This window comes from Carya illinoinensis, chromosome 8, assembly GCF_018687715.1.
Source record: "Carya illinoinensis cultivar Pawnee chromosome 8, C.illinoinensisPawnee_v1, whole genome shotgun sequence".
In the NCBI taxonomy this organism is placed as follows: domain Eukaryota; kingdom Viridiplantae; phylum Streptophyta; class Magnoliopsida; order Fagales; family Juglandaceae; genus Carya; species Carya illinoinensis.
In genome coordinates, this window is record NC_056759.1 from 27,891,404 (window position 1) to 27,916,631 (window position 25,228).

The 25,228-nt window shown below is 38.5% G+C and overlaps 1 protein-coding gene and 1 long non-coding RNA gene across 4 annotated transcripts in view; one reads left to right on the forward strand and one right to left on the reverse strand.

Moving 5' to 3' along the window:
- Positions 1-23,598, forward strand: part of LOC122318551 (protein BONZAI 3-like) — a 38,377-nt gene extending 14,779 nt beyond the window's left edge. The window contains exon 17 of one of the 3 annotated variants that reach the window (XM_043136013.1): positions 22,372-23,598. In XM_043136013.1, coding sequence (XP_042991947.1) covers positions 22,372-22,406 — 35 coding nt within the window. In that variant the 3' untranslated portion in view covers positions 22,407-23,598. Of the gene's footprint in view, positions 1-1,159; positions 1,584-2,230; positions 2,558-22,371 lie in introns of those variants that run through there. The other 2 variants (XM_043136012.1, XM_043136009.1) reach the window with 2 other exon arrangements.
- On the reverse strand, positions 8,278-11,942 carry LOC122318552. The gene is made up of 3 exons (XR_006244866.1): positions 11,798-11,942; positions 8,545-10,562; positions 8,278-8,448 (listed from the first exon to the last, which is right to left on the reverse strand). It is a non-coding gene; the product is annotated as an uncharacterized LOC122318552 (long non-coding RNA).
- Positions 23,599-25,228: the final 1,630 nt, after the last annotated feature.

A 25,228-nucleotide genomic window follows, 5' to 3' on the forward strand; every position in this document is an offset into this window, starting at 1 on the left:
TTATTAGCTTTTTCTAAATTGATGTTTTAAGTATGGTTTTAAACTTAGGATAGGAAGATCTTTCTTACAAAGTTTTGGTTTAAGCATGCGTTTTGAGATTGGAAGGAATTGCAACAAAAATTAAGAGAAATGACTTATGGATGTTTCGGCCATAGTTTGTTTTCCATAGTTGTGTTATTTTTTTAAATTTTTTTGAATTGATAGTTGATTTTAGGACAAAATTTACATGAAGAATATAAATTTTGAGAATTTTTGAAGTTAGAATGTGAAATCCTTAAGTTATGAGTAAAATGGTCATTTTCCCACATTTAGAGAGTAAAATGGTAATTTTACTCTATGTTAGCTTGTTTTCATGCTTTTAATCTTTAGTGATTAAATTTTTAACTTTTAGAATACCCTCTTATAGTTTCTCGTATTTCGCGCTTTATTATCGTAGATCGAGACGATCAAGGTAAGTTAACTTCTAACTTACTATATCAGTTTACTGTGTATGTATGATGGGTAAAAGAACTACAATTTATATATGTATATTATCATATATGTCATGACATGCCACATCATTACATGTTTATCTGTAATGCATGATTTATTCTGTCACGAATATTTATCTGTTATAGAATCTATTATGTCACGTATTGTTATATGTTATAAGTATGCCATGTTAAGTATGACGTTACATATATGTCATATCATCTAATATTCACTATTGCACGTATTTCATGTTACGAAATGTTTCCATATCAAATAAGTCATGTTTTTTGAGTTAAGTTCAAATTCAGTTATGCAGATACTCCTGGTGTAATCATTCTGATTGTTATGGTATCTTATTTAAAATACTCATGATGGAATCATTCTGATTGATTGAGTATCTCTAAAGGAATATGTTAGGTGGAATCATTCTAATTGTTCACTATTCCTGACGAAACGACTGGCGGAATCATTTTGATTGTCAGAATTTAAGTCCAAGTTCATATTAAGTAAAGAAGTCAGATCAAGTTTATGTTAAGTTAAGTTTCAAATCACATTCATGTTAAATTATTCATGTCAATCACGACCTTATATACTAGAATGTGGTAATATCCTAGTGGAACTCCTTTGTTCACACTGAAGTGTCTAAGTAAATGTGAAATTCTCTACGTTGACAAAATATAGTCAACAGGTTACGAATGTGGCCTAACTAGCTGGTCACCGGAGTGCGCCAGACACTAACGCCGATGGAGCTATATTTTATTTTACGTGTGTTCATAGCAAGTGTGGCACAAACAATTCATGGGGCCACAACAACTGTGGAGCATACATTGCGTGAAACATAACAATCGTGACACGTAGAATACGTGGGGCCATAACAATTGTGGAGTATATATTAACGCACTCACGGCTGGTGTAGATACCTGTATTGTGATGCGGTAATCGGCAGGAACACAAGACTCAAGGGGATCTGTGTAGCACCCATATGGTCACTATATTAATTAAGTCTATTAAACAAGATTTCAAGTTCATGTATTTCATATTCAAGTCATGTTTCACATTACGTTATGTTCAAGTTTATATTCATGTCAAATTTCAAGTTCAGGTCAATGTTATATTTCAAGTTCACGTACATGTTATGTTCATGTTTATGTTAAGTTTCAAGTTCATGTTCAAGCTCACGTTCATGTTATGTTATGTTCATGTTCACGTTAAGTTTTAAATTCATGTTCATATCATGTTATGTTCACGTTTATGTTATGTTCAAGCTCACGTTCATGTTATGTTATGTTCATGTTCATGTTCAAGTTATGTTTCAAGTTCACGTTCATGTCATGTTATATTCACGTACATATTATGTTCAAGTGCACGTTCATGTTATGTTATGTTCACGTTCATATTATGTCTCAAGTTCACGATTATGTCATGTTATGCTTAGGTTTATGTTAAGTTCAAGTTCATGTTTATGTTACGTATATTCATGTTCATGCTATGTTTCAAGTCCATGTTATATTTCAAGTTTATGTTCTTGTTATATTGCTAGTCCATGTTATGTTTTAAGTTCAAATTCATGTCATGTCAAGTCAATTTAAGTTCACGTTTCAGTTCAGGTTATGTCAGTTATGACATGCTATATGTCAAGTTATGTTATGCTTACTTACAACTTTAATTATGCATTCATGCTTGTACTGTCATGCGTGCATCATTAACCTGTGTGGGAGTTTCCTGTTAACTTACTGAAATTTGTAATTAAATCTCACAGTGGTAGTCCTAACTACCATTCCTCCTGAATGGTAGGCGATATGTCAAGATCAGAGCAGAGAGTGGACATTGGTAGACTAGACACCGCAGACATGACGCAAAGCTTTCAGCTTCCATAGTTAGTTTTTAGACAGCATTATGGCCTCTTTAGTCGAGTTATACGAGTTACTCAACAAACTTCTTCAATAGTGTATTTTAGTAATATAAATATGGAGTCTGGTCTCCTATGTTTTTAAGGTTATAGTATTCTGTGACTCGTATTAAAATCATGGATGTTTATTTTGTTAAGTATGCTTGGATTACGATTTAACTATTTGAGATATTATAAGTTTAGTGCATAGTATTTCTAAAAAAAAATTATCTACTGCGAATATTGCGTAATGCTAGATGCATGTTAGTAATATTGCATCTTATATGTCATGAATGAGGGCAGGTGACCTTGTGTTACATGTCCCAACGCTTCATATGTCCGTTTGATCCCAAGCAAAATCTGGGGGCATCACAATGTTTCTGGCATGCATATTTAGTTCTGTTGCTTATGCTCATCTTCATAAAAATTAGCAAACAAAGCTTGATCCATGTGTTGTTCGTTATGTTTTTTTGGGGTACACAGCACATAAAAAAGGCTATAGGTGCTATGATCCCACTACCAGGAGTCTTTATACCATGATGGATGTCGCTTTTCTCGAATTTGAAACTATCTTTCCAAAACAAGGTCCCATTCTTCTCTTCAGGGGGAGTTGTTATGTGAAGAATAGAATGTTGACAATTAGGAGAACTGGCCAGACTTTGATTACACAAATTTGGAGATAAATCAAATTAATGAAACTCAACTATCTCAACTACCGTATGTTCTAGTTGGGACTCAACCAAGGCATGATACTAATCTGGTTGGGACTCTACCAAGGCATGCTGATACTAATCTAGTTGGAACTCTCCCACTTTCAGAGCAAGAGCAAGAGCAAGGGCAGCCCACTGAGCAAGACCAGTCCTCTCCTCATGATTTAGTACCAAACGATCACTCTCCTGAGAATACTCCTGAAGTACAATCTCTAAACCCTTCTCTTAGTAATACTATACATGATTATGCTCGCTACAAATTACCTTTCAGGTAAAATCGTGGTAAGCCACCAAATCGATACTCACCAGACCATGGAGAAAAGAAGACAAAGTATCCTATTGCCAACTATGTTTGCACGCAAAAATTATCACAACCCCTCAAAGCTTTTGTGCACAAGCTATCTTCTGAGCATGTTTCGAGTACAGTACAAGATGCCTTGAACGAACCCAAATGGATCCAAGCAATAACTAAAGAGATGACAACCTTGTAGAAAAATGATACGTGGAAGCTTATGCCGCTACCCAAAGGAAAGAAAACTGTGGGATGTAGATGGATGTTCTCCATTAAACACAAGGAAGATGCGTCAATAGAGAGATACAAGGCGAGACTTGTAGTGAAAGGATATACTCAAACATATGATACAAACTATCAGGAGACGTTTTAACTAGTAGCAAAGTTGGATATTGTTAGAGTATTGCTGTCTCTCATTGCAAACTTAGATTGGCCATTATATCAGTTCAATTTAAAAAATGCATTTCTTCATGGGAATGTAGCAGAAGAAGTGTACATAGACATTCCACCAGGCTTTACTACCTAATCACAAACCGAAGTGGTATGCAAACTACGGAAGGCACTTTATGGACTAAAGTAATCACCTAGAGCGTGGTTTGGACGATTTGGCTTGGCTATGAGGAAGCATGGGTTTAAACAAAGAAACTCAAATCATTCTCTGTTCTTGAAGCATCGACAAGGGATGGTAACAGCTCTAATAATTTACGTTGACGATATGATAATTACAGGAAATGATAAGGAGGAAATCTCTAGTATGCAAAAGCATCTAGCAACCAAGTTTGAAATGAAGAATCTTAGGGGATTAAAATACTTTCTGGGTATCAAAGTAGCTCAGTCAAATCAAGGCATATTTCTATCACAAAGGAAATAAGTACTTGATTTGCTAGCCGAAATAGGAATGCTTGATTGTAAGCCTGCAGACATGCCAATGGTTCAAAATCATGGATTGGGCTAACACTCGAACCAAATACCCACGAATAGAGAAAGGTACCAGCAGCTTGTTGGAAAAATAATCTACTTCTCCCATACACGACCGGATATTGCTTATGCTGTGAGTTTGATGAGTCAATTCATGCATAATCCTAGTGAGGATCACATGAATGCTGTGCTACAGATTTTACGGTACTTGAAGTCTTCCCCAAGAAAAGAACTCATGTTCAGGAAATATAATCATTTAAACATTGATGGTTACACGGATGCTGACTGGGCTGGGAGTATTACTGACAGAAAGTCTACATCAGGATATTTCACTTTCGTGGGTGGTAATATAGTTACTTGGAAAAGCAAAAAACAAAAGGTGGTTGCATTGTCCAGTGCAGAAGCTGAGTTTAGAGGCATGGCTAAAGGACTTTGTGAGCTTCTTTGGCTAAGTAGGCTACTGGAAAAAATTGCCTATTCATCTGGTTCTGCAATGAATCTATTTTGTGATAATAAGGCAACTATAGAGATTGCACAAAACTCAGTTCAACATGACCAAACAAAACATGTTGAAGTGGACCGACATTTTATCAAGGAAACACTCGGTTCCTGTACACCCCTAGGTGGCAGAACAGCCAAAGCCCAGAAGGTGCCAGGAATCCAGGCATGAGGCCAGGAGGAGCAATAGTCCAGAATGGAGGTACCGAGCTGGTGGATGCCAGAACGACAAAGATAAGGCACCCCCAAGAGGCGACATGAACAGAGCGTTCATAAGAGAAATAAGGACCATAGCAGTAGGTTTTGCTGAGGGCAGCATTTCCGCATCTAGTCAGAAGGCGTATGCATGAAAGGTGAGATATGAAGAAGTATATGTAGCAGACAGAGCTCGCAAGCAACAAAAGCTTAGCAATGATCAGATAATAATATCTTTCGGAGAGGCAGATCGAGAACGAGTGCTATACCTGCACAATGATACTTTGGTAATCACCCTTGTGATAGCTAACTATATGACCAAGTGGGTACTAGTTGATAACAGAAGTTCAACTGATATACTATTTTTGGAGGCGTTCACCTAGATGGGCATCGATGCTGGCAAGTTAAGGCTCTCCCCAACATCGTTAAATGGTTTCTCGGGAGACACGATCTAGCCCGTAGGAGCTATCACCCTTCTGGTGACCGCCAATACTAGAACGAAGATCTCTAGAAAATGACGTCATTGAACACTGCTTGGGCATGGTCCCTACGCACAAGGTAGTTCGGTAGAAAAGAAGATCGTTTAGTATAAAGAAGTATGCTGCCATTAACGAGGAGGTAGAAAGGTTGCTTGTAGCTGGTTTCATCAGGGAAGCCCATTATCCAGAATGGTTGTCCAACGTAGTCTTGGTAAAAAAGGCGAATGGAAAGTGGGGAATGTCCATAGACTTAAAAAATCAAAATAAAGTTGGGCCAAAGGATAGTTTCCCGTTACCACGCATCGACGTTATCGTGGATGCAACGGCTGAACACCGTATGTTGAGCTTCATGGATGCATACTTAAGTTACAACCAAATATGGACGCATGCAGCAGATTAAAAAATCCCGTTCATAACAGACCGATGATTGTATTGCTACCAGGTCATGCCCTTCGGATTGAAGAATGCAGGGGCAATCTACCAGAGGTTGGTCAATCAGAGGTTTAGAGAACAAATTGGGAAGTCTGTGGAGATTTACATGGATGATTTGTTGATAAAAAGAAAGGAGCCCGCCCTACACCTTGACGACCTACGACCAACATTCGGGATCTTACGCCACTATAAAATGAGGTTAAACCATGCAAAGTGTGCCTTTGGAGTCTAGTCAGGGAAGTTCTTGGGTTTTATTGTGTCTGAAAGAGGAATTGAAGCATCCCCAAAAAAGATAGAAGCTATACTCAAGATGAAGCTGCCGAGAAGTCTGACCGAAACCCAGCGATTGGCGGGCAGAGTAGCTACCCTGGGAAGATTCATAGCCAAGTCAATGAGCAAATGTCTCCCTTTTTTCCAAGTACTATGAAAAGTGCATCCCTGGAATGAAGAGTGTGGTGAGGCGTTTGAGAAGTTGAAGCAGTACCTAGCCAGTCCACCCCTTCTGAAGCGGCCAAAGAAAGGTGATGTGCTCTACGCATATCTAGCAGTCTCCTGGCATGCCGTGTCCACCATCCAAGTAAAGGAGGAGGGGATCGCCTAACATCCAGTATACTACGTAAGTCGGGCTCTCAGAGGAGCAGAAGCAAGGTACCCTCAAATGGAAATGCTAGCCTTTGCCTTAGTAACGACAGCTAGAAAGCTTCACCCGTACTTCCAAGCCCACACAATAAGGGTGCTTACAGAAGCTCCATTAATAAAAATCCTGAGGAAGCCAGACAACACAGGAAGATTGATAGGATGGGTGATCAAGTTGAGCAAGTTTGATTTAGAATTTGAGCCAAGAAATGCAGTTAAGGGTCAGGCACTGGTAGATTTTGTGGCAGAATTCTCAGATTTTCCCTAAGAAGACACGATAGCCCCATTAGGAAAGCCATGGGAACTTTTTATAGATGGCTCATCCTACCGAGCGGGCAGTGGCCTGGGAATACATTTGTTCAGCCCTAACGGCCAAGAACGGCACTACATGGCCACACTGATGTTCAAAGTGACAAACAATGAGGCTGAGTATGAAGCACTCATAGCAGGACTTTCCATAGCCGCAAGGATAGGGGCAACCAAGATAGAGGCCAAGTCGGATTTGCAGGTAGTGGTGAATCAGATGTTGGGCCTATACGCTACCAGAGGAGAGAAACTGAGAAAATATTTAGCACGAGTCTAGGAGATGTGCGATCTTTTCTCGTACTTCACTATAACTCAGATACCAAGGGCAGGCAAAGAAGTTGCGAACAAATTGGCACAAACAACGCCAGGGATGAAGGAGGCGCTCCTCCCATAGCGAGTTAAAAGAAGAGTCATCGAGGTCCCCGCCATTTGCACAGAATTAGGCGCCCTGGGCTCCAACATCCCAGATTGGGCAAGCGGGGTGGTTGAGTATTTAGATGAAGGAAAGCTACCGGAAGCAAAGGAAGAGGCGAGGAGGATAAGAATGAAAGCGGCAAGATTCCTGCTCATAGACGGAGTCCTTTATAGAAGGGGTTTCTCCGCCCCATTGCTATACATTTCCATAAAAGAGGCACAATACATATTAGTAGAGATACATGAAGGAATATGTGGAAACCATTTCAGTGGAAGGGCCTTGGCCAGGAAAGCAGTTAGGGCAAGAGACTACTAGCCTAACGCTTTAAGGGATGCTCAGGAGTTCACTAGGAAGTGCCCCTCCCCCCCCCCCCCCCCCCCCAAGGAGTTAACATCCGTGACAGCGCTGTGGCCTTTTGCCCAATGGGGCGTAAACTTGATCGGACCTTTCCCACAAGGAAAAAAGAAGTGAAATTCATGATAGTTGCCATAGATTACTTTACGAAGTGGGCAGAAGTAGAACCAATGATAAGCAAGGTCGTAACAAGGTTCTCGTGGGAAAACATTGTTTGTAGATTCGAAATCCTACAAAGCATAATGACAGACAATGGACGCCATTTTCATTCCAACCTAGGGGTGTCAAATCGTGTTAACGAGTCGTGTTTGTGTCGTATCAAGGTATATACATTACGCTTAATGGTCAACACGAACACGACCCGTTAAAGATTTCGTGTCAAAATTTTAAACACGAACACGACACGGTAAGATAACGGATTGACACGACACAACCTGTTATGACCTGTTAATGAATAAGAAATAAATTGACACGAAACGACCCGATCCATTTCAACCCGTCTGAGTTGAACAGACATGATACGATACGACACGACTCGTTTGACCTGATTGAAATTTTATATAAATATTTGAATATAAATATTATTTATAAAAATTAACTACAAGTCTAAAATTACAATTCAAACAAATATGATTCATTCCACACACATTGTAATAATATATTAATATTACATCCCAAAATAATAAACAAAACACACAGAAAATATATTAATGTTACAATCCCAAATACAATAAAAACACAGATCTAAACAAATTTAGAGCTTCAAGAATGAGGTGGAGCGTCCTCCTTGCCCTTGTTTTTCTCCAACTCCATTACATCTTCGGTTAACTCGTCCAATTTAACTTCTTGTGTTTCTATTAAAAAAAGATATCAGTAAAGTTTTATATCAAATAATATTATTGTATTGAAAAATTACAATTATTTATTCAATGAGGTAAAAATAATATTACCTTGTTCCTCGCCATATAGCCAATCTCTAGTGCAGACTAATGCTTCAACAACATCTACTTTTAGTGCACTCCTAAACTAATCAATGATACGCCCACCAATACTAAAAGTAGATTCAGATGCAATTGTAGAAATTGAAATACTCAAAATATCACGAGCCATACAAGCAAGATCAGGATAATGAAATTCATTTCCTTTCCAAAAAGAAAGAATGTCAATCTTTGCATTTCTATCTGCCCTAGGTTCATTCAAGTAAAGATCCAATTGACTTTTTTGCATATGGGCAATAAGGTCATCATGTCTAAATGAATCAAATTCCTGTACAAAAAAAAATATAAAAATATTTCAAGCCAATATGTGATATGAAACAACAATATAACATAAATCATTAAACAAAAAATATTGTTTGATATTACCTGAAATACTTGTTTATTAATCGAAGATTGACTTTTCGCTCTACTATAAGTGCTATTAGAAGTCGTGGTAGAACATGTGGGAGCACTAGAAGAACTATATTCCATGAAAAGAGATGACATTTTGCTCTCAACATTCATATACTCAATGGAACAATCTCTATAAAGTTTTGCATAAGAAAAATCAACAAAACGAAACTTGCATCGAGGATCCAAAATAACTGCTATAGCCAACAATACATTGAATTCGGACCAATATTTCTCAAACTTAGCAAGCATTTTACAAGACGTGGTTTTCATGTAGTCATCTTCACCCTCAGAGTGCCGCTTTAATGTAAAATAAATCAAAAACACTGCTGGAAAGTACAGATTGACTGTAGGGTATTTGGTCCCAGAAAAATCACAAGTGGCTTCATAAAAAACTCCCAATAAACTGTTAATCTTCTCTATTTTTTCCCAATCAAATGTTGATGGACAATGCTTAAAATTAGAATCAGTCAACTCCAAATGACTGAAGGCACGACGATAGAAAAGAGCACTCTCAAGCATAAGAAAAGTAGAATTCCATCTAGTGGGAATATTCTGTTTCAACCCTTTCTTGCTATCCAAAGACATTTGATTTGTAGAATCTAAAAATTTTACTTTCCTTGATTGTGACCCTTTGACATACTTGATACTTTCACGAACTTTTTGGATAGCAGAATTAATCTCTTTTAACCCATCTTGTACTACCAAATTCACAATATGAGCGCAACAACGAAGATGGAAGAACTCACCATCACAAAGAAGAGCTTTCTTAAATGTTCAATTAAGTTCTTAACAACTCCACTGAAATAACATTAGAAGAAGCATTGTCTAAAGTCAATATAAAAATCTTGTGTTGAATTCCCCACTCACATAGCAAATTATAAATTTTTTTAGACAAAAATATGTCATTATGTGGTGGTGGCATAAAAGAAAAGTTCAAAACCCTTTTCTGCAGAACCCAGTTCTTATCCAAAAAATGTGTTGTAATGCACATTTAACCATCAGTGGTTATAGAAGTCCAAAAGTTAGATGCTAGACTAATTCTACCAGGAGAATCATTTAACATGCATTTAATCCTTTTTTTTTTCGATTATATATCCTAACCAAATCAGCCTTGGCAGTATTCCTAGAAATAATTGGAACATCCAAACGCAAATATTGTAACAAAGATCTCACCCCTGAGTATTCAACAAATCAAAAATGCAATTCATGCTTCACAATAGCAGCTATCAAAAGTTTTCTATATTGTTCAGTTTCAAATTTATGAGTGCTTACCGAAATAGATCCACTATTTTGTGATAACATCATCTGACCAATATCTCGTGAACTTCTCCTAGGGCATGCGTCACATTGACGCTTCATATTTCCGGTTCCATATTTACTCGCAGCCATGTAAGTAACTCCACACATCTTGCACTTGGCTTACCCTCATTGTTCTCAGACTCAGGAACTATTTCAAAAAAAGTCCACACGTTTGACCGTTTCCTTCATTTTGTTTTAGATTCCTCATTTTGAAAACTTTTTGACTTAAATGGGTCCAAATCAATCAAATCATCATTTTCACCTGCTGCTGAACTCATCTGAAAAGAAACGACAAGAACAAATGTAAACTCTGGTGCAAGAAATGTTACAAACTGCTAGTTTACTAACGCTCTGTCTCTATTCTTAGTTTCTGTATTTTCTTATATGAAATAAGAAGTAATACATGCAAAATTCTCTAAATAAATTTAAAAAAATAAATCTCAAAGTGTCAGATTGTAAACCATGCTGCAATATGCTTCATGCTCTGCAGAATATATCTTCTAAACTATTGAGCAACAAGAAATCTGGAACACCAATTTATTTATCTTATAAAATGATAATGATCATTATACATTATATCACTCTCTCCATATCAAGAAAAAAACAAGTATGCTATTTCCTTGATTTATATGGTAGATGAAAAACTTTCATGTTATGAGAAATGCTATTAATTTTTATGTTTTTGTTGTTTGCCGGAATATTTAAAATTCTTAAATATTAAAAAATACATGAAATATGTAAAGGATGCATCTTATATTAATTTAATTTTGAAAATACTCATGTTATCTTTAATCTATTATTCTAAAAAGAAATACAAACCATCCAGTTTGTAAATTTTTACCGACGACCGTGAGATATATGGGGAAAAAAATATACTGCCAACAATCTACAAGTAACCCATATATACATCATAATCGATCAATACCAAAAGGAAAATATATAGTACACATACGACATGGGAAGCAAAAAAGCCTTGATTTGATTCTTCCATGTATATATATAGTTTCACCAATTAAAGATAAATCACAAATTTCACACAATAATTCCAAAAGCTAATTTAGAGTCAGACACTAAGAGATAAACAAACAAATTTAACAACTTAGTGACTTATGTTCTTCCATTCAGCAACCCGCAAAAGAGATCTCTAGGAATTTCAACACTAATTCCACCAGAAAATAGAGAAACCCAAAGATCCTCGATGGCTCGATGAGAATGAGAGTCTGAGAGAGAAACCGAAAATAATTAGACTAAGAAGAGGGGCTGAATCAGCTGATATGATTCCGTAATTCACAATCACTACTTTGGCTGAAATGAGTAAAATTAAATAGAAGTGCAGGTCTGGTAGTGGTGACGCAGACGCTGGTCTGTGACTCCGTGTGTGAGGTTGTGAACTGTGAAGGCAGAACTAGGAAAATGAGAAGTCGAAGGCCTGAAAATAACAAAAATGGGGAACGGGGAAGAGTCGATTCGCTAAAGACAGTGAAGAGGGAAAAGGAAAAATAAAATTCATTACCGTATGAGTCTGACCATGTGGTCCATGTGACTGTGTGAGCCACTAAGCCCGTGAGCTGTGAGGTGAGCAGTGAGCACTGAGATTTGCCGTCTGTGACAGTGTGAAGTCGTGAAGCTCTGTGCGGGAGTGCGGCACAGGAGACGAGTGATTTAGATTTATGGTTTTTTTTTTTTTTTTTTTTTTATGTTTTTAGATAGATCATAGATGATAGAACTAGAAGGGACCAAGTCACCAAAGGGTAGAAGTGTAAATTCCTTTTTTTTTCAAAATGGGTTGACCCGTTAGTGACCCGTTAAGCATTCATGTTTTAACGCGTCAACCCGTGTCACAAATTGCCACCCCTACTCCAACCATTACAAAGAGTGGTGTGTTAAGTTGAAGATCAAGACAAAGTACTCCTCGCCGGGCCAACCCCAAGCGAACAGGCAAGCAAAAGCAACAAACAAAACATTACTCTCAATCCTTAAAAAGAAGGTTGCAGAGAAGAAGGGAGATTGGGCGGACAAGTTGCCGGGGGTACTTTGGACATATTGAACATCAATAAAAATCCCAACAAGAGAATCCTCATTCACATTGGTGTATAGGCGCGAGGTAGTCCCACCAGTCGAAGTAGGGCTTCCAAGTTACAAAACAAGCTACTTCTCGGCTACCCAAAATGATAAAAAGATGGAGGAATACCTCAATTTATTATAGGAAGAAAGAAAGATAGCAAAAGCTAGAATGTTGCGAGAAAAAGAAAGAACTAAGTAGTACTTCAACAAGAGGGTGAGGCCCAGGACTTTTAAAGTAAAGGATATGGTTTTAAAGAAGGTCAGAGTAACTACCCAAAGCAAGGAAAAAATGCGGCCCCAATGGGAAGGCCCTTATCTTGTGATAGCTAACAACAGGCCTGTAACATACCATTTCAAAGATAGCCAAGGAAAGGAGTTGTCATATCCATGGAACGCGGAGCACTCTTTGTAATGGTTGGGGGTGGCAATTTGTAGCATTGTCATTTCTGTCAAATTCATTTCCTCAGTATTTACAATATTACATTCATATTCATGTTGTGGAAATATTTGCATTCGCTTATCACTACTTAAAAACTGTCATACTCGGCATTATTAGTAACTTTCCGCTAAAAGGTAAAGAACATCCGAGAGCAGACATTGGTGCAAAGCCTGGCAAGTGAAAAAATAAAGAGCGCGGAGGTCATCAGACCATGCCACCCCTAAATACCAAAAGCAAGTTTTAGCAACTTGTGATGCCATGAAAAAGGGAGTGTAGGTCATCAGACCACACCACCCCTAAATACCAAAAACAAGCTTTAGCAGCTTGTGGTGCCATTAAAAAGGGCACAAAGGTCATCAGACCACGTCACCCCTAAACACCGAAAGCAAGATTTAGCAACTTGTGGTGCCATGAAAAATAGCGTGGAGGTCATCAGACCACGCCACCCCTAAACACCAAAAGCAAGTTTTAGCAGCATGTGGTACCATAAAAAAGGGCGTGGAGGTCATCAGACCACGCCACCCTTAAACACCAAAAGTAAGCCTTAGCAGTTTGTGGTGCCATGAAAAAGGGCGTGGAGGTCATCAAACCACGCCACCCCTGAACACCAAAAGCAAGCCTTAACAGCTTATGGTGCCATGAAAAAGGGCATTGAGGTCATGAGACCATGCCACCCGTAAACACCAAAAGCAAGCCTTAGCAGCTTGTGGTGTCGTGAAATAGGGCACAGAGGTCATCAGACCACATCACCCCTGAACACCAAAAGCAAGCCTTAGTAGCTTGTGATGCCATGAAAAAGAGCGCAAAGGTCAGCAGACCATGCCACTCCTAAACACCATAAGCAAGCCTTAGAAGCTTGTGGTGCCATGAAAAAGGGCGCAGAGGTCACCAGACCACGCCATCCCTAAACACCAAAAGTAAGCCTAAGCAGCTTTTGGTGCCATGAAAAAGGATGCGGAGGTCACCAGACCACGTCACCCCTAAAACACCAAAAATAAGTCTTAGCAACTTGTGGTGCCGTGAAAAATGGCGTGGAGGTAACCACAAGCTTACCAAGAACAAACAAAAAACCAAAAAGACAGAACAATCTAAGCATAAACAGAAGACCAAAGAATAAAGATGTGCAATGGCAGAAGTAATAGATACTCATCGTTATAACCAAAGTTTATTAACAAAGCAAGATTACAACTTGTGAAAAGTACAAGATTACAATGTGTGAAAAGTACAAAATTTTCATGAAAACAAAACAAAGGAGGCCAGTAAGCTAAGGAGCATTGTTGGGACACGACAACAGAGGAACGCCTATAAAAGCATCAAGCATATCATCGCGCCCAAACGTGTCGACTCATACGCAGACATTTTCCTCAGGAGAAAATAAACCCCAATCTAGAGTTTCAAGATTAGTGGTAGGGTCAGCCACAAGGCAGTTCCTGAGCCTCAAAATGCCAGAGCCATGGCCATAAGCAAAGGCATGATCCCTGGTAGCAGGGACGTGAGCTAATTGGGCACAAAGCCGTGCAATCTCCACCTGAGCAGCAGTGACTCGGTTTCGAATGTGCTTCCAAGTGTAAAAGTGTCAAGTTGTATCAAGAATAAGTCCAGGATCGTATTCCACAGGGACAATGGGTTATCAAAGCGTATAAAAGATTTGTGAGTAACAAGTGAATCGAGTATGAGAGATGAAAATAAAATTAAAATGCAATGCAAAAAGATAATCGAAATTGAAATTAGAGTTTCTAAAAAAAAACAAATTAACGAACACTTGGGTTGGGTTTGGGACTCTCTTTATTTTGGATTCTAGATAATTTTCTCGATTAACAACCCAATCAAGGCATTGATAATCGGAAGATAAAAAGGTTAAGCTCAAGTTTTGCAATATTTTCCTAAGGGATTTTCTATTTTACTAGCCGAACACACATTAACAAACAAACGAGAGAAGCCTTGATAATTTTCAAGCTTTTGATGTGCCTTACGTCAACAACAAAACAAGAGCAAGAGCTTCAATCTATTTTCAATTTAAATCCAACTAGTAACTTAGTGAAATCAACATTATCAACAAAATATTGCATCGATCTAAAATCCAAAACAAATCACGTCCCATTCCGCAACCCAAGATTAAGAAATTAGCTACGCATAATATTTCTAACAATAAAAAGTAATCTAAATAAACTCATATTAAAAATTAAAGAAATTACTAACATAGAATAAATTTTAAAATGCAAAATAGATGATCTATACTAAAAAAAAACAGCAATTCAAACGGTCAAAGCTCAAAGAAATAAAACAAATCAAAACTAACTAAATGAATAAAACTTAAGAAAATTAAATGAAACTTTAAACTAACAAGAACGAAAAGAAAACATAACCAAGCCGCCTAGTTCATGAGGTCTCAACGTAAAAGCAATACAATAAATGAAAACCAGCCTACCTTGAGGTCTAATGTCTGCAGCTCTAGCGTAAATGAAAAGAACAAAAAGAACAAGAAGAAAAACTAAAACTGCCCTCCGTCCGAAAACTAACAACTCCCAAAACGAAAAAAGAAAGAAAAAAAAAATAACTCCTCCAAAAGCTACTCTGCTGTGGCCCAATCTGCCTTTTAGCTACCCCAAAAACAAGAATGAAAAACTCAAAAGCCAAAAGCCAGCCGGCTGGTGTAAAACCGAAAAGTTAAGAAAAAAAATCAAAGCCCCCTACTCTGCTGCGTCCAAATGAAGACTCCCAGCCGTATAAAACAAATTGAAAAGTAAAGGCAGCCCATGTGATTTCTTGTTGTCTTCAACTGCTAAAGGCTACCACCGAACGAGAAAGAATCTGCTGTCTTTCTACTGAACTGCACGTCCGAGTGGTCCCCAGGTGTTTTCGGTTCCAGCATGTGTTTCTTTGAGTTTCTGCTTCTTTTTTTCTTTTTCTTTTTCTTTTTCTTCTGCTGACCTGCTGCATGGTATGATCCGAATGATCTTCTTTCTTTTGCTATAGTAGCTGCTGCACGAGTGATCTGCATGTTTACTTTTTGAATGAGTGTTGTCCGAACCACATGCTGGACTCCAGCATGTTTACTGCATGTGTCCGAATGCTTTTCCTTGCTGCTTGGTGTAGGTTCATTGCATGTGTGAGTTTCCAGCGTGTGTGAGCTGGTGTTCTTTCTGCTGCTGTACAGCGTGTGTGAGCTGGTGTGAGTGGTGTCCGAGTGATGCTCTGCTCTCCATGTTCCGCAAGACGTAAAAACCCAAAGATAAAATGAAATGCCAGCTGACTCCTCGCCCAGCTCGTAGCACTATATGCTCTTTTATTATTTTCACAAATGTCCTACAACAATTATAGAATTTTATGTATAAAATATTAGCATCAATTAGTTTAACATCAAGTACTAGAATTTGATACATAGTTAAGTGCTCAATTCTCATTTGATAAAATAAATCGTTCATTTAAGCAACTTAATTATGCAATTCTAATACTTTATCAAGCAGCTAGCTCATTCGTCTTCTTAGTTAGCCTCTGGTGCTTGGCAACAAGAGCCAAGTTTGCCTTCCTAAGATCTTCGTTGAGGTCGTTCAACTGTCCTTGTACTGTTCATGGCGATTCTAGAGTTCTACCAAGGACCCTTGTGCCTCTGAAAGGTCAAGGGCGGTAAGGCAAGCTTTCTTCACGGCTGTCACCAACTCTCGTGATAGCTCGCTACGGCTTTCTTACGAGCGAGCTAACTCTTCATGGGTTAAGTTTAACTCCCCGACGCGAGCGAGAAGCTCAGAGTTTAGGCGGGCCTTCTCAACTTCAAAACTCTTCTGAGCCTCAAAAAGTTGGAGCCTAGCCGAGTCCCTTTCGGATTGAAGAAGTGTCAGGGCAAAGTTGTCCTTGACCTTCGTCTCTTGGGCGAGGTGAGCAGCTTCACGAAGCTTGAGGACTTCTCCCTCGAGCATCTCCAAGTTGCCCTGCAATGAGTGGGAGTAGCCTTCTGACTCCTCCAACAGAATCTCCAACCCCTTTTTCTTCTCAGCCAAGGCTTCCAACTTAGCCCTGTCAACCCGCCACTTCTCATAAGCACGCTTGGCAACGTAGCATAACTTGCGCCACTCCTGTCCTCTTCCTCTAAGCAAGCACCATCTACCATAATCCATGTTGCCAGATCGTTAATGCCTGCAGAAAGAAGATGAAACAACACAAAGTAAGAAACGATATGTAAGCACAAAAGGAAGTAAAACAAGTTGCATTGTACCTCAAAAAACCAGTCCTTTAAACGATTGGCCATCTGAGCGATGACTTCGGCTTGGGCACCAACACCAACAGAAGTAGAGGAGGCACCACCACTAGCATCGCCCCCAAGGATCTCCCCAGTGCTAGAGACCACCCCGAGCAAGGAAGCCTTCGCAAGCCTTAAAGGTGAATCCACCACCTTTTCTGACAGACCCCCAAGGCGTATAGGTGGAAAGGGGTGGTGTAAGCCAGGTCGGCCTCGATCAGGGTGGCATCATCCTACAAAAAGTTGCCCCACTCCTCCTCGAATGAGTCAGTGTCTCTACCAAAGGATGAGGCGTGGAGGGGAGAAAGAGAAAGGCTTTCACCACTGCCATTCGGAGGAGGGGTGCTTCCCCCAAAGACAGTGGCTGGGTCTCTGGGGTAGTTAGCTTTGCCCCAGCCTCGTCACATGCATCCTCGTGACAAGAGGGCGTGCACTCTACTACATCAGCATGGTTGCCCTCTGGGAGTGTGGAAGCTCCATCCGCCCCATCAATGGAAAATGCACTTGCCACCTCTCCAAGAACAGCTTTAGTCGTGGGGGGTGGGCGAGCCCTCACACCTATGATAGAGTATAGGTTGAGGGCAGCCACCACTTCAGCGTCCAGCTCTCCTTCCCTCACCGGACCTCTAAAATAGGAAACCGAAATACAGGGTCGGATGCCAGAAAGCCCGGCTGCAGGGCAGGCAGTGGGAAGCAGCAAGATCAAAGAGGGCCATGCTGGCTAAACCCTCAATGTCTCTCAAAACGGAGGAACGCGGCTGGACGAGGGATTCGAGGGGTGATGGGAGCACGACAGTGGTTGGCAGGGTGGACGATTGGTCCTAATCACCCCTTGAGGGTGCGGCAGCTTCCTCTAGCTGCAACGTAGAGAACGTAGTGGTGGCTAGCTACACAGGTGAAAGAATCTGGGCACCCTCTAAGGGCGCCAAAGCTCTTGTAGGTAATGGTACTAAAGACAGTTGCAGCTGGCAACGTAGGCATTTGGGCACTGGCGTCCTCTGAGGGTGCCAAAATTTTCTTTTGCGATTGGAAGAGGGACCCGCGGGGTGATGGGAGCATGGCAGTAGCTGGCGGGTGGACGACTGGACCTGATCGCCCACTGAGGGTAAGGCAACTTGCTCTAACCGCGGCATAACAAACGCAGTGGTGGCTGACTACGCAGGTGGACGAATCTGGGTGCCCTTCAAGGGTGCCAAAGCTCTTGTGGTAATGGTACTGAAGGCACAGCTGCAGCTGTCAACGTAGGCGTTTGGGCATAGGCGTCCTCTTAGGACGTCGAAATTTTCTTTTGTTGAGGCAAAGGGAGAGGAGAGGCTTCAGAGGGGGTCCTTTTTCTCTAGCTTTCATCTTCATTCTTTTTCTTGCTCATTTTCTCCCTCTTCTCGGCGTTCCCCTCCTTCTCAGATCGCCTCTTTTCCTCTTTCTTTTTTGGTACGGCGTGGTCATGCCTCTTATTTTTCTTGGAGGATTTTGGTAGAGAAGGGGGAATATTGTTTGAAATAATGAATGAACATCCTTGAACATAGGATCGGTTGGGAGACATCAGGAACCGATCGATATAAATGGGTGTCAACAAAAAGTCGGTCTAGAGATCATAAGGATGAGTTTCAACCCAAGAACGGATGGTTTCAATTCAGGCCAGTTCCCAATGATAAAGGTTCCATGGTAGCCCACAAGCTCTTATCATCAGGTAGAGGGCACCAGATCGCTCTAACTGGAAAATCTCTGAAAATGTCTTCTTAGGCGGGAAACTCCCAACCTGACTGGTAATAAAGAAAAACTTGGTCGTCCAAGCTTTGGCGTTAGAGTACCGGTCTCAAACCGAGCCAAGGTCTGGCCATTATCTTTCTTGCAAAAGCTGACGACGTTGCCCTTGGTGGCAGCCCTCACATTGTAAAAGGCCAAAAACTCCCGAGCAGTTAAATCAGGATAAGGATTGCCAAGAGGCTCTAGAACCAAACAAAAAACAATGCAAGCACAAAGATATGCCATCAACGCAAAGGGGTGGAGTTGAGCCGGTGCCAAACAAATAAGGTCCAAGATATCGCAAAGAGGGCTGCAAAAGGGGAATCGCAACCCATGTGACAGAAGGGATACGGTCATGGCTACTTTACTGGTGAAACCTTCGTCATCACAACATCTAGACATGGGATCCTCCATCACAGTTGTTTCGGGGATGCAATATTCCTCCCAAATCCATGGTAAATGTTTCTCTCGAAGGCCTCAGTGCCACCTGTACCCATCGAAGGTCGTGCCTTCCGGGATTTGGAAAGGTTGTATGGAGTTGTCGCCTTATTTAGCCATAGAAACTGAAAGGGAGAAAGGAAGCAAAGAAGACAAAATGGGCAAGAAACAAACGCAAGAAAGGAAGCACGAGGAAGAAAAGCTGGCAAGGAAAAATTAAAGGAGATAGGGAAGGGGTATTTAAAGAGGAACGAATACAGAATGCCAATAGCCGTAGGCATCATAGCTTGACACTGAAGCATAAAAGTAATCGTCACACGAAAGCTCCCCTCCCCTTTTGCCATGATAGCGGGAAATTATGGGGACTCCTCGATTTTTGAAAAAGTGAAACAGCGCAGGAGGAGAATATAGGGTTCATAGATGGGCTGGGCTTGTACTAATAGTTATTCGCTTTCCGTGCGCCCAAACCCGTGGTAAACCATCAAAAGATATAGGGTTGGAAACAAGAAGGAGGCCCATAGCGAGGTTCAAGACATTTATAAGGCGGCAGGATTACTCAATTTGAATTCCCTATGCCTGGAGGCAAAGAGAATTAGCGGGGTAGCTGAAGGGCCTATTTAAGCCGAGGGCCCATTCTATCATAAAAGCCCAATATGGGAGAAGCCCATAGGAGAGGTCTTTGGCTGATTGAAGGGAGTTAGGGAGTCTAAAGTTCATCGAAATTATACATGCACCACGCCATCTTTCACGGAAAGATAGAGACTTCATACAGTTACGTGATCATTCTAAGTATCAGGTGATGATCTGCACTGATAAGCTCTGAATAAGATAAGTATCACGTATAAGCTTATATATACTAGGTAACTCTTGATAGTAAGGGATCGAACTCTCTTTTGAATTCTAAATCTTTTGTTTACATTTACTGACTTAAGCATTGGAGTTTTCCCAGGTGGACTACACCGGAGCCTCTTAACAGTACGTGGTTGAACGATTGCAAAAAGAAAGTGAGACACGTCCTTAACAGTTACTTTTCTATATTTCCTTTTTTTTTAATCAAGAATCAAGATAAAATAGTTGTAAAAGTCTCCTTCAACCAGTTTATATTAGCAAAATGTAGCACACAACAATACACTACGACTTTTAGTTGTAATTTAATAATTTGTTTATCAAACGGTATAATAACTGCTTCAAACAACTTTTCTCTAATAGAAAATAGGTGGAAGCTAAATTTTTTTATTCCAAATTTTTCTTTTTTATTTCTATTATATTTTATTTATTTATTTTAAAATAATTGTTAGATACTCGCTTTCATTAAATTTAACATCTTATAACCACTTAATTTATTTTAAATAAAATAAATTTTGTCAAATAATACACCCACAATGATGGACACCCACATACGGATTGTGACAGTAAAAAATTAAATCAAAACGCAGTTTTCAGTTTGGTGGGTCGTGTATTATCGTTTATCATCATGTGTCATAATGCACTAGACACCCACATACGGATTGTAATAGTGAAAAATCAAATCAAATGCAGTTTTATTACAAATTGTATAAAGTCTTATTGTAATATGTTATATTTTATTCTGTCCTTACATGTAATTACACTCATTTTACTTTACTCTTTGTAGTATAAATACCTTGTAATATTTTACAATACTCAATTCATTCGGAATATACACAGAAGTATTTTCTTCATGTATTTTACATTTAATATGGTATCAGTTTTCTAGAAAGTCTTCCTCCGCATGCCTCTTTCGTGTTTTTCACTTTCCTCTTCTCATGGCTTCGAATTCCTCTTCTTCCATGGACGAAACATCTAGTCCTTTCTTCCTACATCCAGGAGACAGTCCCGGTACTGTTCTTGTTACGCAATCTCTTACTGGTGATAACTATCACTCATGGTGTCAATCGATGCACATGGCACTCTCCGCGAAGAACAAGCTAGGGTTCGTCAATGGATCCATTCTCAAACCTTCAAATTCTGCCAATCCAATGCTTCCTTCTTGGTTGCGCTGTAATAACATGGTAATTTCATGGATTCTCAACTCTGTTTCATCTGAGATTTTTGCTAGCATTCTCTACATTAATATGACACATGAGATCTGGAATGATCTCAAGGAGTGATTCTCTCAGAAGAATGGCCCTGTATTTTTCAATTGCAAAAGTCGATTTCGACTCTTTCTCAAGGCCATTTGACTGTTAGTGCCTATTTTACTAAGCTAAAAGGTTTTTGGGATGAATTAATCAATTACAAATCGATTCCGGTTTGTTCTTGTGGAGCTGTTCACATACTCAATTCCTATGTTCAACAAGAACGCATACTTCAATTTCTTGTTGGTTTGAATGAGTCCTATAACTCTGTTAGGGCTCAGATCCTCTTAATGGATCCTCTGCCTCCTCTTAACAAGGTTTTCAGCCTTGTCTTACAAAAGGAACAACAACGTACGATTTCTATATCTCCTGCATCTTCACATGACAATCATGTCTTTACTGTTAAGTATGATACTAATTGATCTGTAAAGCCTGTGTTCAAGAAAGAGCGTCCTGTGTGCAAGCATTGTGGCCTTGTTGGTCATGTTATTGAGAAGTGCTTCAAATTACACGGTTATCCACTTGGATACAAATTCAAGCCACAGCAGCAATCCATGGTCAATCAAGTTGTCTCTGACGACACTTCTTTGGCTGCATCTCCATTTTCATTAACTGAGTCTCAATATCAGCAATTACTGGCTATGCTTCAGCCATTTGATCCTGTTACTTCATCTGCCAATCCACCACACACTGCTAATGCAACTTCCTTTGTTTCAATTGCTAGTATGGACACTTCTTATATTCCATCTATTTTTTCTTCCAGTTGTATTGTACCTACTAATATTGGTTTATCTTCTTGGATTCTTGATTCGAGAGCCACAAATCATATGGTTCCATCAACATCCTTTTTTTCTTCCTTCAAATCAGTCATTAACACTGCTGTCAAGCTTCCAAATGGCCAAAGTGTATATGTTACACACATTAGCACTGTTCACATTTCTAAGGATCTAATACTTGGAGATGTTCTTTGCATTCTAGCTTTTTCATTCAAATTGATATCTGTTAGCAAGTTAACCTTGACTCTGACTTGCTGTTTGTCCTTTTTATCTGATTTCATTTTTATACAGGACCTGAATCAATGGAAGCTGATTGGAGTGGGTAGACACAAGGGAGGCCTTTACTTTCTGCAACAATCAAGCTCTTCTACTAGTGATTTACTACAAACTCCTTCTTTACCTGTAATAGCATCACATTTAGCTAAACAGTTGTTTGTTTGTTCCAAATCCTCAAAACATGCCTTATTTGAACTATGGCATAATAGATTAGGTCATCCTTCTGTTTTTAGGATGAAATTTTTACATAAATTCGTGCCTGATATGTTAGATACTGACTCTCCATGCCTTGTTTGTCCTCTGGCAAAACAAAAGAAATTACCATTTCCTCATGCTTCTCATATGTCTCCTTTTCCTTTTGATTTGGTTCATTGTGATGTATGGGGACCTTTTTCTACCCCCACTGTTGAAGGTCATAAATATTTTTTAACAATTGTTGATGATTGTACACGGGCCAGATATCACCTTCTCTATTCATCGGCTTAGTCAGTATATGGAAAAGCCCCGTGATCCTCATTTACAAGCTACTTATCATATTCTGTAGTACATTAAGTCCACTCCAGGACATGGTTTATTTTTTCCAGCTGATTCTTCTTTTCAGATCAAAGCTTTTACATATTCGGATTGGGCTTCATGCCCTGATACTCGAAGATCTACTACGAGTTACTGTGTCTTTCTTGGAGATTCCTTGGTGTCCTGGAAATCTAAGAAACAACAAACAGTTTCTCATTCATCAGCAGAGGCAGAATATCGTTCTATGGCCACTACAACTTGTGAAATTGTTTGGCTTCTTTCCTTACTCTCAGATTTTAGAGTTTCTCATTCTAATAGTGCTCATCTGTTTTGCGATTACACAGCTACACTTCATATTGCTACTAATCCTGTCTTTCACGAGCGCACAAAACATATTGAGCTTGATTGCCATTTTGTACGTGACAAGCTTCAAGTTAGGATTCTTAAGACGTTTCATGTTGGTTCTCAACATCAACTTGCTGATGTTCTTACTAAAGCCTTGGATAGTCACCAATTTTCTACATTGATAACCAAGATGGGAGTTCTTTCCATTTACTCTCCATCTTGAGGGAAAGTATTACAAATTGTTTAAAGTCTTATTGTAATATGTTATTTTATAGTCCTTACATGTAATTATACTCATTTTACTTTACTCTTTGTAGTATAAATATCTTGTAATATTTTACAATACTCAATTTATTCAAAATATACACAAAAGTATTTTCTTCATGTATTTTACATTTAATAAGTTTTTCAGTCTGGCGGGTCCTTTACCATTTATCATTATCTCTCAGACTCATAAGGCTTCTATTTCAGCTTTTGTTTTTCTCTTTTTCACTGTCTTACTCTTTTTCAGCCAATCGTAATCCCAACTTCTGCCATGCTCTATCATTCATTCGACCGACAGGGACACCATGCTGATTAGATTGAGGGCTTAAGCAGTAATTTCCTTTACGTTTGGTTGAGGTTCCATGAGTTAAATTATTTATAAATAATAAATTAAGATAATAGAATAAATTTTATGAAATCTATCTAAAATAAATTTAGATATATTTAGATATTAAAATAAGTTTAAATATATTTATAAAAAATTAAAAAAAAAAGTTATAGATCCCACGTTTAAAGAAATATTGACTTAAAAAAAATTGTGAGTCTCACATATAAAAAGGTTTTGAGTTAAAATGAATTTAATTATTTGATAGTTAGATATTTAAATGTTAGACTCAATTTAAAATTAAACTAAATTGACTTGATTTCAGTCTAGTCTAAGTTCTAAACGGGCCTTATTCTTATTTATCATCTTTATATTACATATTATACATATTTTTTTTTATAAGGTGTAAGAATAATAAATAGAAAATTTTATTTAATTTAATGGAAATAAAACACAAATAATTTTAAAAACATAAAAACAAAATTAAAACAAAATGTAATATATGACTTAAGAAGATGTGTAACAAAAGGTCGGTATAATACTTTGCACTCACGGGGCGGAATTATATGTTTGAAAGTACTTTTTATTTATTTATTATAAATAAATATAATATATTTGAAAATATTTTAAATATATAATTACTAAATAGTAAATGACCTTTTAATAATAAAACTTATTACCATAAAATTTATTTCTCGCCGCAATTCTAAATATGCACTAAAAGCATTATTATTGACTTTCTCAATTGGTTTTCATTTTTTTTCAAATTTATTTTCTTTACTCGAATTTGGAATTTTAAATAAGAATATGATTAAATAATAAGAGTAATGCTACCCCCACCTAGGAAAGTCATCGAAAGTTTTTACTAAACATGTAATTGTTTTTTAAACCTCTTAAATATTTTTTTAAAAAAATTCACAAACTCATTAAAAAGTACTTTATTAATCATTAAGTAAAAAAAAAAAAAAATTCTAATTGATGAGTTTGTTCTGGGGCTTTTCTTGATGGAAATATCATTTCCCAAGTAATAAAGTATATATAGCAGTTTTTCTTTTCAAAAACAAAAAATACATATATAGAGAGTAATTGTATCACTGTCCTAACTTTTTATCCTATATTTCTTTTAAGAAATTTTCAAAACTGATTTTTCTTATGAATATCATTTCATTAAATTAAAAAGTAATTTTCTCATTGCGCTAAAGTGTATGTACTCATGTTTTTCAGTCATTATTGACCCGAATATAAAGAAGAATTTTAAAAATTTAGCTAAATTCAAAATTGCCAATGTGAATAAGAAGTTTAATTTGTTAACAGCAGCAATGATATAATTCACCGATCGACACCATCCAAGTGGCAAGTTCAACTTGGGGCCTGCAGAATTAGCTTAGTGCCACAGGTTGAAGATCTACTAATTTTATTTGGACG